Raw genomic sequence first — 12401 nt, forward strand, 5'->3', positions numbered from 1 at the left:
GGCAGGTGAACATGCAAAGAGACTCCAGTGAGGTCAGAATGGGATCTGATTGATCTGGCTAAGGTTCTGATTGAGCAGGTGATCCGGCTCACTTGGTTAAGTATGTGATCTATATACCAACGGTGGTGCAGGAACCAGGGTTTAGGTCTCCTCCAGACCTTTTTCTGCATTTATGTCCCCCTACTCTCTACCTGCTTTCTTGTCCACTCTGAGCTGTCCTGTTGAGGCTAAAAATGCAAAAAAAAAAAAAATACATTTTAAATAAATAAATCAGCCAGACCACATCTAGAGGTGGGTTGTTTCTTTGTGTGTTTAAAGGCAGCAGGTAAATGATGTCTGTTTTTACTTCCTTCCATTTCTCCTTCCTCCTGCAGCCGCTCATCTGTTCGCTGTGGTTAAAATAACAGCTGGATCATATTCAGAAGTAGTTCAGACTGCAAATGAGGGCGAGACCTGACCTTACATATATATGCAAATACTACATTACATTACAGCACAGAGGTTGTGTTGCTGTATCTGAGATGAAGCTGTTCTGTTTGTTCTCATTCTGTTTGTATGTGATTAATAAATTACCTCTTGGTTTCACAATGCATTTTGTCAGTCATAATCACACATGCATAAAATGATTTTTGATGTCTCACATAGTGTTAAATAAAAAGGCCAATTATGCACCTCCTGTTTTTATATTTATGAAAACAAAATCTGCAGCCTGAGGATCAAATTAGAGACATAACATCATTTTAAGTCCCAAAGCTCTCTTTCTCATACACAATTAATATATTTCACAGAGCTGGGAAACACAAAGTTGAAATTAGTCTTGGGTCACATTCTTATCTGAGTGATTAAAGCAAAAACCTTTGTTGCTCAAGAAAACTTTAACATGAAAAATTTCTGTTTTCCAACTAAATTGCAAAATGTCTTTCAGAAAGCACATTATTAATTTCAGGAACGTGACGTTAGCTTACTCGTTGTCTGGTTTAAATTTGTCCAGTGACCTTGTATAAATCAACAAGAGGAATATTCAGAGTAGCACATGGTCACCATTAATGATTTTTAGCCTGAGTGTGATGTAAGTGTGTGGTTGTGCGTTTGCAGGAACACACGTCGTACAGCCGAGGTGTGGATGGATGACTTCCGGCTCTTTTATTACTCCGCTCGCCCGGCAGCACGAGGCAAATCCTACGGAGAGTAAGAACACACAAGTACATCTGACTCTCACATGTCAGTGTGTCATCTGCGTTGCCTCTTAGTCCTCAGATATTCAAACAGGACTGGTGTTTCTTTATTTGCACCAAAGCACGGGGACTTGTAGTATTGTCTTACCACAAGTAATTTAATGGAAATGTACCCTAACTTTGTTCACCATTAAAATTCAAGCATAAAGTAAAAGAAAGGGACAGATTGTTACATTTTACCAAAGTTAACTCACAGAAGTATAAACTCCTTCCTTTATCAAGTTAACTGCCCCTAGCAGCTACCACAATCAAACTGAATTAGGGCACAGAATAAGGCCATAAAATAGTGTGTTCATTGATTTGCACAATGGAATAATACAATCAGAGAAACTAAAAGGGTATTTCCTTTAACTCTTAGTTATTTAATGTGCTCTGAAAGTGTTGCTTTTGTTTTCTTTCAGCAATTTAAACAGTGAGAGGACTGCAGCTCAGCTTTTCAGCCTGGTGTGTTACTCTTAAAAAAATAAGGGTTAAGCCTAAAATAAATGGTTTATCTGTTTTGATAGCAGAAAAGATATGAGTATCAGAAATGCAGCCAGTAATAGACGCTGGCGACAGTTGTCGGTGAATACATGTCAGTGATTATCAGTCCTGCACATGTAGATGATGCTGCAGCTCTGCTTTAAGATTTTACCTGTTTTCATATCACACACCTCCGTTATTGGTAATGGTTGAACTCTTAGTTTGTCATTACTTGTGTCAGTTTTATTTTGTGTAGTTGCCTTATTGCTTTTTCTCCCCATATGATAGTGGCAGAGAAAAATAATTTTAATGAAAGTTGTTTGCTGATCATCTGCCAGCTTCTGTATCAATCTGATTGTCTGTTTCTGCCTGTGTTCAGTATCCGAAGCAGAGTGGAACTTCGGAAGAAGCTCAACTGTAAATCCTTCAAGTGGTACTTGGACAATGTCTACCCAGAGCTCAAGTAAGTATGTGTGTGTGTCTGTGTGTGTGTCTGGAGACTTATCTGTCTAGGAAAAGCTCCTGCTGAGTATGCAAAGTGAGAAGAGAATTTTTAAAGCTAATGCCGAAAGTGGCTTAAATACTGCCTGGCTCATTGTTATGATAAGATAATTTCTTTTTGTGCTTTTCTACCTTTTTGTTTATCCTCAACTTCTAAAGAAGAACATTTTGCTGTATACACTTAAAGTTTACTTTGCTCCCCATAGGGGATACCTCTATCTCTGCGAAGCTTTTTAACAGCTTTGTAAAACTGAGTGAGTTATTCCTTTTTTTAAAAAACAGGGTCACAGACAAGTTTTACAGATTAGCCATTATCCAGGTCTACGCCAGCCTCTGCTGCTGGAGTTGGAAATGCTCTGTTTTTAATCTGTGTCCTGGATTCTTTAACGCTAATTCTATTCATAAAAAAGTGATTTATGCTTGGCCAATCTCCCCTTCGAGGACAACCACTTAAATCGCTTCAACCACAAGTGCCGTTGTGACCATTTGTGATTTGTCAAACTCAGGCAGCCTTCATTTCAATGTTCACTGCTGTTGATTATATCTCATGGATAAATCAGTAAAAACACCCAGAGTGTCTAAACCATCAGGTTAGGTGTGGGTTTTTTGTTTTTTTACAGTAAACCATCAATGCAGGTCTCAACTTCAATGTCACGAGACATCTGAGGGAACATATGTTTTAACTTTTTGTACAGATCAATACAATAATTGCTCCCCAACCACTTTACCTAATTGATTTTAATGCAATGGCAGCACCGTTTATAAATGCATACATATGAATACTACAAGTAGTAGTAGCAGTGTAGAGCCACTGGTGCATAACTAGCGATAAAGCTCAGCTTGGTTTTTTGCGCTCAAAAACACAGCTGCAGCAGCTATAGCATGGCTGCTCATGAATGGAGTCTGATCAGCACTTTGTATATGGCTTATTTAGCAACTCACAAATGCATCACAAGTTTTACTAATGTTTGCATTCACTGCCGCCACCTTGAAATGTTTGGAAAGCAGCAATGGTTAAGAGACGTGTAAGCAGTTTGCATCATTTCCAATGTTAACAGCTATGACACCCTGATTTGAGGGTGTGAAGAAGCAAAGGTCCCACTGGGTTTGCGTCAATGTGGGACCTTTGCTTCTTTTTTTTTCCCCCTCACTTCTTACTTTCGCTTCCATTAAAAACTACTTGGTTGTGGTCATGAAAAGAGGTTCAGGTTAAAGTATGCCCTTTCACACCAGTAGTGAAAAATGATGAGTTGTAACTGGTCGCTCTCATTTACCTTTGCATAAATGTGCAACTCAAGCAGTTTTCAACCACATCTGCTCACATATACAGCCCATTTTCATGTCCTCTTCAACGCCTAACTGTCTCTGTGGGTTAAATGTCTCCCTGTGTCCTGATTGGCTGAGTTCCCATGGGATCTGCTTCCTCAGACTGACTCCCCTATCTGCACACAACACACACTCACACACAAATATAACTAAACGGCCACACTTAAGTGTGCCCTAAGCTCTGGCAGTGACTCTTCCTTACAAGCACACAACCTAGCAATGCAAAATACCTTTAAGACACATAAACACTTTCATTTAAATGCTTCCTCTCCCTTTCACACACTTTAGCACACACACACACACACACTCCCACTTAAATACCGGTACCCATTTATCCACTGGAGGCTGGTGTTAATCCCCCAGAATGGAATTAACACGGTTGCTCTCAAGGGAAGACAGACCTGACCCTTAAAACGCAGAATAACCTTTAACGGGTTATTAAAACAGAGAGAGATAGCAGATTGAATTAATGCTACAGGGCTTAAGCCCGAGTTTATAGCACAGTGGAGACTTTAACAAGAAAGAGTGAGAAAGTTTATCACAGAGGAAGACAAGGAAGAAACTTTCTGAAGTAATGAGTTTAGAGAATCGTAGCCTTCAGCAGATTTTTTTAAAGGTGCAGAGCATCTTTTTTTTTTCCCAAACACTGATAAATTTCTGTCAAATTAAGAGTGTGATCTTGATGTGGCTAATGAGACCATGCAGGAGATGATTAAAGTCTCTGGTCTCATCACAATGACATTCCTATTATAGTTTAACTTTAGGCCAAACTTCCTCTAAAGGCTATTGCTTCTTTTTCAGATATGTGTGTTCTTGGAGATTAAGTACGTATTTTAGTGGTAGAGTTTTTATGGTTTCATGTTGCTCCACATCCGTACGATGCAATGAATACCTTAACTGAAAGGAGTCTCGTTTTCTCCATCAGGGTCCCAGACGACTCCGACTCACAGTCTGGAGTGATCAAACAGAGGCAGAACTGTCTGGAGTCCCGCAAGGTGGAGGGTCAGGAGATGCCCGTCCTCACATTAGCTCCCTGCACGGGAACTGAGGGCGTCCCCGCCATCAATCAGGTGGGTCAGTCAGCAGTTTGAAAGGAAGAGACAGAGCTTGGAGGAAATGCTGAAACTGTCCCTACTGTGAATCAGCAGGGACTACTAGAAATGAAAGAGTGCTGTTTCTTTTATTAAAAGCAGGATGGCAGTTTTATATTTCAACAGTTTAGTTCCTGGTTTGCATTCATTTGGTTCTACGGAGAATTTTATTTTGTTACAAATTTTAAAAATGTGAAATAACTTTTACAAAAGTTGCATTGATGCTATATCTAGGGAAATCTAGGAACAAAGCAAGAAAATGTTTGAAATGCAGATCTCTTTCTTCATAATAATACAGTATTTTTAAAAAGTGATGTGTGAAGGGGTCAATCATCCAAAGCAGGGGACAGTACAGAAGAGAGGTGAAGAAAGAAGAAAGTGCAGGCAGGGTGGAGTTGGTGGAGATGCATGTCTGGTTGACAGAAGGATAGAACCAAGAGTGAAAGAGAAAGTTTACAAGATGATAGTGAGACCTGCTGTGAGGTGTAGTTTGAAGTTGGTGTCACTGATAAAAAGACATGAGGCGGAGCTGAAGATGTTGAGATTTTCATTGGGAGTGACCAGAATGGACAGGAATGAGTACATGAGAGGGACGGCTCAGGTTGAGATTTCTTTTATTATAGTGGATATATTGGACAAAGGATGTTGAAGCTGGAGCTTCTAGGCAGGAGGAAAAGAGAGAGACCTTCATGCGGTGAAGGAAGAGATGCAGAGGATTGGTGGGACAGAGGATGAGAGCGAGGTAGATGATCTGCTGCCAACACAGCCCCTAAAGGAAGCAGCTGAATGAAAATGTAACACATGAAAAATTCAGTCTTCAGCAATAGCATTTTGTTTGCCAAACTCAAAACTTTAGGGCAGGAGAATAATTTGAAATCTGTTGCAATAGCATGGAAAATTCTTCTTATAGTGGCTTTCACCTGATTGTGAGTGTGCAGAAAAGCTGCAAGTGCAAAATGGTGGGCTGAACGGATTTAAAAAAGAAAGAAAGAAAAAGGATGAGGAAATACTGCTCAACCTCAGCTTTCATTTTATTGTCTCTCACTTGCCATTTTCCAGAAAATTGTTCCCCTAAAACACACTAAGGTTTTAAAATGTGTGTTTTTTTGTGTTTGCGACCTTTATGTGTGCATGCTGTGTATAAAATCTGCATGTACAGACAGGATTTAAAGAGAAAAAAAGCTTCTCTTTCTGACCTGGAGCACACAACAGAAAATAGTTGGTCATATACTTTCTCACTATTTGACTGTTTGGTTTAGGTGAAGGTGCTGCTGAAATAGAGCAGGCAGGAGCAGGACACATGGCGCCCTGTCACTCGCTGTAAATTCACAGGACGTCAGTGCGAGTGTGAAAATGTCTTGTTTGTGTTCAGCCAGTTATTTTTTACTCTTCTCTGTGTTTATGTGTGTATGTCTGACCTGCTCTCACTATGTTCATTTTTATTTACTTTGCACAGCAGCATGCTGAGGAGCGTGTGTGTGTGTGTTTCCCTTTCTCTGAGCTATAATTAATACCCGTAGGATTCTTATTATTCCATGTTAAGAACAAGTGTGAAGGCTGCGCTTCACTCTAAACAAGCCGCTGCGCAGAAAGCAAATGTGTCAGCAGCTGGGATGCCTAAAGGCTGCAGAGCTTGGCTTGTGGCTGGAAGGTCGCTGGTTCAGATCCCTGAGCTCAAAGGGAGAACCGCTGAGATGTGTGTGAATGTGAATGAGAAACTCTCAGTAATCAGCAACGCAAGAGAAAGGCCTGAAGGGGGGCTCTTAATCCCTGTTTGTTCGTGTTCAGAAGTCTGGTTTGAACTGGGCAGCTCCCAGGTGGGTATAATTTTGAATTTTAATTCATTTCCCCCTTCTGTCATGTTAAGGTTTTAAAGCAGCCCAATTACTATAAAATGAAGGAATTCAAATGAAATATTTCTAATATGAATTATTAAATTTACCTGCGGTTTTGGTCATTACTCCTATCGAGGTATAGTTATAATCATGTCCTGTCAAGGCCGTTCTCAACAGAAAATCGAGAGCATTGACAAAGTTGGATACTGATATATAATTTCAAAACTATCTGGCTGTAAGATAGTGTCTCACTTTGGAAAGGGAAGTAAGAGTTTTTTTTAACATTAATCAGTGTAGCTTCAAATGTATGTAGTTAACCAAACCCAAATCATGCCATGCTCAGGTGGTTACAAATGTGCTGACATCAGTTCTTTTAGGGATAAAAGTCAATTCAGAAATCAGAAAATAAATGTTTATCCAGTCACTGGTGAATTCAAGCAAGCAGCCACAGTATAGTCACGCTGCAGTAGTCCTGTAGTGGGTTTGTTTTGTACTCATTGGTAAGGTTGTGCCATAAATAGTGCTTGGGGGTAGATGTGATATCTATCACAGTTGAAATAAATTTTAATCCCAGTATCGTTTTTGTCTTTTTATACCCAGATTACGAGAATGCTTTAGCCATATGTCACTGATAACACGGGCCTTGTAATCAAATATAAATACTGAAGTTGGCAAGATACCTTTTGATTGCAAATTTGTTAATAAAGTCTTCATGAGGCCAAAGCTGTTGCTATATAAATAAAATGTAATTTATTTAATGTAGTAAGAGAGATTCCATTGTATCTGTCTCTTGACCAAGTCTATACATATTGACAATTCATCATATTCATTACTCCGTAAGACTTGTTGGCATTAATTTTCAGTCCAGTTCTTGTGTAATTTGGCATGCCTCAGCCCTCCCTCCCTGTTTCCTTTCCTTATGAATGACTTCTTGACAGCCGCTTTTCCACTGAGACCATTTCTCATGAGGCTTCAGCAAACGTTTGATGGATCAGCTGAAGGGCCCGATGGTTCCCTCAGGTCCAGCGTCAGGTCTTTGCTGGATTTTTCCTCTTTTTAATATAATATAATTTTCAGATACTGTTCATCGGCTGTAGAGAATTTGTAGGCCTGCAACTTATCTTGACCTCCAGTTGTCCAGTTTCCTGAGATTGACAGACTGCACACCGTCCTGAGCTATGCCAAGGTTTTAGCTAATAGCTTCTTGAGAGTCATCTTGTTGATGTGGAACTACTACTTAGTATTACTTAAAATTTTATTTCTGTCTATCTGTGTTATCTTAGATGTTTTCTGCAGATCTGTTTAAAGACGTGTGAGCAAATTATGTGTTTTGCCACAGGATGTTGTTGTCTGTTGCATGTATACAAAACCCTGGTTAATCCCTGAGTTGGTTGTCTTTTTTATGCTTGAATTATTCACCATTCAGTCAGTGTTAAGTGGTTTAACACTGATTCCCCCCAGGAAATCCTGGAGAACTGTTGCTCAAAATCATTTTAAAAAATTAAAAATCTTTTTCTATGGAAGCAAAATGGAAAGAGAGGAGAGTGACTCAAGACTATTAATATTTTGTGCATTATGATGTAGAGTTTTTACAGACATTTTTAAACAAAACCAGGTGAATTGAAAATAGGGAAGAAGTGAGTAAGACCCACGAGGATTCATGGGCAGCAGAGGATGGCTCATTCATCTGTTTCAGAAAGATTGTATAGAAATCTTTGAGAAAATGACATTTGTGTTGATTTTATTTGAAACTTTGTAAACCTTTCCTTATGGATTTATGCTCTCCATCACAGTTAGGAATCTTATTTAATGTAACGTCCATTTTGTAGCTATTACTCACATTTCCAGTGACGTGGTAAAGTGGGGTCTACTTCCAGACTTATCGAAGATTGCTACGAGTCAGTCATGCAAATGTTTTGTAAGCCCACACATCTTAATTTGAATAGTAATTTCCTAAATAGTAGCAAAACCTGTGTTAGTGTTTGAGTAACATAGCAGAGGCCAGAATGGTTCCACCAGCTGATATACAGTACTAGTCAATAGTTTGGATCCTCTTAGCCTGTCCAAACCTTTCAGTGGTTCTTTATTGTCGAATGAGGGTGAAGAAGTTTGTAAATGTCTTTGTTTGTCTCACTTTGGACTCGGGGTGTCCCCTGGTCTCTCTTCCAATTTGTTAGATGAGGATGCTGGATTACCAGCGCAGGCAGCCAAACATGAAGTGAAAAGCAATTCAAAATAGCAAGTGAAAACAAAGCTCTCCCACAGGACATCAACTTGAAAGTTGACGAGAAGTTTTTTGGCATAAGTAATGAAATAATAATGGAATATCAAATATGGGACATTAATAGTGTAAATAATGCAATGTAAGAACAAAAAATAGCCATTCTGAAGCTTAAAAATCTGAAGCTTCGGTCCATCAGAAAAAAAAGAAAAGAAATGTCTTTAAACCTACCATTTTGCACCAACTTTCACATACAAGGAAATAAAAATCAATAGCAGAGGCAGAGAGACCATTTTATAAACCCACAGCAGCAGAAACTAGAACTGAATCCTGCAAAGCAAGGATTCAAATGCATTATATGAGTGTATTAATGGGAGGTGGACAACTGTGTATAACATAGCAGAAATGTAAGATGAGGTACAAGAATGATGGGTATGAAATCCAACCCACTGAGCCACAAAACCATGAATTTAAACACAATTTGCTCCAAATGTAATGAGTGCACAGGCATGAAGTTGTACTTTAATCATTTCTGCTGTCGACTCTGAATGTGCACACAAATAGAAAGTAGTTCGGGCAACTTTCTTTTTTCTTTTTTTTCAGGAAAGAATAAAGCTTACACTCACAGCTTTGTACACAGAGCTGCAGGTGTCATCATTATTTTGAGCCAAAGTCCACTTTGCTTTTAACCTTTTAGCTATCTGGGGAACACTTGTGCTGAGCATGCAGACCTTGTTTCAGTGCTGACCTGCTTAATGTTTAACAGCATAACCAGTGAGCGTGTTTACCCGCAGCCTGATTCCCATCACAGTTAGCAGTCCGCTTCAACCTCTGCCTAACGTGTTTACATGCAGGCGGTGACTTTCTAAAAATATTCCCGAGATACGCATACGTGACATGTCAGGATTGTGCAGAAAGTCGAATCTTGTTGGAACACATCTGAAATAATAAAAATCCTTTTCTCACGTCTGAAACCAGGCAAATTCAAAAGAAAACAGAAGAATAAGGCATGAGTCAGCAGCGAGGCCAAGAGATTATAAATGTTAGGAATAATTATTTGAAAGTAATGCAGGACCACCGTGAGGGCCACACTGCCTTATATTCCAGGAAATATTGAAGTGTGAGTCAGTGCCTGATTTTCGTGTCTTTCTTTACTTAAATAAAGACATTTTCACCAGAAGCTGAAACAGAAAAAGCAGGCGGAATCCTCAGGCCCGGCTATTTAATATGCATCTACGAAAATTATAATAGAAATGTGCTCAAATTTTTATTATTGTTATTATTACAGTAATAACAACAATGATCTTGACGGATTTAAAAATGCTTTAGAATTCTCATTGGAAAACAGGTGTGTTAGTTACATCCCAGCCTGAGCAGTGGTGAGGTTACTGGTTTTATATTGTTGAACACTGACTCTTAAGTACGAATCCTGGGACGTTCCAGTAGAGAGAAGATGTACTGAGCTGCAGGACCAATTAACTTCTAATGTCATTCTCTTTGCTGCAGTTCAATAAATCAATCATGTGATGAAATACACCCCGCAGCGTTGAGATATTTAAGATAAAATGTCATAAATCACCCAGCTGGTTTGAAAAGACCTCCCACTGTTCTGCCATCTGACTCTCGACCTCCATTATTCTATAAGGTCAAGTCAGCAGACTTATAGCAGTATGATTATGTTAATAATGTTTGAATATGAAATGAAGGGGGGGGGGGGGGTTAAAAAACACATTACTTATTCACTGAAAGATTTAATGATTAACTGAAAAGCAAGTCAACAGAAAATTAATGAAAAGCTAATCTGAGAATAGAGTAATCCATTAAGTTAAAATGCCAAACAAAAAACAAGTGTTTGGAGTTTAGGTAAAAGCAACAAAGCTCCAGTACAGATCACAAGTACAGAGCTGAAAATTTCATGTTAATGGCTGTAAACACAAAATCACTCATAATTTGGAAATGTGGCCCTGAATGTTGTACCAATGTAAAATCTAGTATTTTTTTCTTAATGATATACATTCATCTGTATGTACAATTTCCTCAATGAAGCTGATCTAATGTAAGGTGATATCTAATGATTTTATACTTAATACTATTCATGATTAATTATATTTAATATAAAGCTGACTGTTGAGTAGCAATTTTCATGCGTGTTGAATATAAAATGGTAATCTGTTAATTAACTAGTAACTAAGACAATTAAAGTACACCAGTTCCCTGCAGACTGCAGACATTTGTAGTAACTACTAATCATGTCTTGATGACCATTAAAAAAAGCTAATTCCATTGATTTATGAAAAGTATTTGTGTTTTTCTAAGTATCTGTTTTCAACATTGCTCATAAATGTTTGTCTGCAACTCTCTATCTAATTTAAGTTTTTTAAAAAAAGGTACTCGGACTGAGTCTGATATAATCATTTTGGACAAGACGTTCGAGCTTTGTGAGTTATATATTGTCTGACTTTAATCTTGATACATTTATACAATATGCGCTACACAGTGAGCTACACAGTGAGCTACACAGGTCTGATACTCTCTCACAGGCTTCTGAAAGAAATGTATCTGTGGCCGGGGCTTAGTGAGATCGTTTTTGTAGACTGATTATTCTTGGTGATAAATGTGCTACAAATGGATTGACTGATTTTTCTATTTTTTGCTCTATTTTATACAATTCCAGCAGTTTAAAGAAACAACATAACAAAAAAAACGTATTCATGCATTTTTTGCTTCACCAACGAATACTTGAAGATAATGCTGATAATGAGATACACAGTCTGTAACTTGATAGCAGGACTTCTTTCAGTGCTTTCTAAACACAATCCATAAAAATGTATCATTTCAAGCTGTTTTTACCTGAAACTTGTAACACTGCCTGCTTCAGACAAGGTTATATGTCATTATAGTTACCAGGGTGATCTAGCCAGGTGTCATCTTTGTGACATTGAAAACTCTGACTTTAAGCCTTGCATCTGTTGCTAGCTCATTATTCACAGTAAACCCTTCAGGCAGTTCTACAGGAGAGGAAGGTCTGAGCATCTTTGCTTAGACCGCTGCTCCTACAACCTGGACTCAGATAAGCTGGTGAAAATTGAATAATGGAAGACAAAAAGACTGCTTGGGCAAAACTGCTCTGTAATCACTCGGACCATGCAATCAGCCATGAACTTTTCTTTATACTAAAGTATTCTAGAGTCAAATGTGAGGCCATCTGTTCAACAGCTAAAGCTGGGCTTAAATTGGATCATTGCAAAAGGACGATGATAATAAACACAGCAGCAAATATGCAACTGATGGCTGAAAAAACAATCAAGGTCCTGCAATGGCCCAGTCGGTCCAGACCTCTGCCCGACTGAAATGCTGTGGCAGGACCTTAAGAGAGGTGAGCAGAAATGAATGCCTGCAAACATCAATGAGGGTAAAACAGTGTCATAAAAAAGAGGCAACATTTCTCTACAAGATTTCTCCTTATAAGACAAATTTGACTGAACTATGAAGGAAAATATCACGGAGTATTCTTTTTACCTTTTAGGATCCCGTGAAAACTTTCTTTCTCATGTGACTGTTTATATATATTTATTAAGGCAAGAAATAGCTGCAGGAACTTTTTCAGTATTTTCATATTGAAATGAAAAGTTATAAGTCAGGATCATCCCTAGTTTGTTAAATGCCCTTTAATTCTAATAAAGATATATCAAAATCAAACACGATTAAGACGATTTAAACCATTTGCTTT

At 38.5% G+C, this 12401-nt stretch overlaps 1 protein-coding gene across 2 annotated transcripts in view; it reads left to right on the top strand.

Moving 5' to 3' along the window:
- galnt14 (UDP-N-acetyl-alpha-D-galactosamine:polypeptide N-acetylgalactosaminyltransferase 14 (GalNAc-T14)) overlaps positions 1-12401 on the top strand; it is a 266824-nt gene that overhangs the window by 244041 nt on the left and 10382 nt on the right. For both annotated transcript variants that reach the window (XM_085383098.1, XM_085383097.1), the window contains exons 11-13: positions 1096-1188; positions 2077-2160; positions 4450-4594. In XM_085383098.1, coding sequence (XP_085239224.1) covers positions 1096-1188; positions 2077-2160; positions 4450-4594 — 322 coding nt within the window. The remainder of the gene's footprint in view (positions 1-1095; positions 1189-2076; positions 2161-4449; positions 4595-12401) is intronic.

This window comes from Rhamphochromis longiceps, linkage group LG15, assembly GCF_057381845.1.
Source record: "Rhamphochromis longiceps isolate RC_006_pf linkage group LG15, R_longiceps_female_GT1.1, whole genome shotgun sequence".
Lineage (NCBI taxonomy): Eukaryota > Metazoa > Chordata > Actinopteri > Cichliformes > Cichlidae > Rhamphochromis > Rhamphochromis longiceps.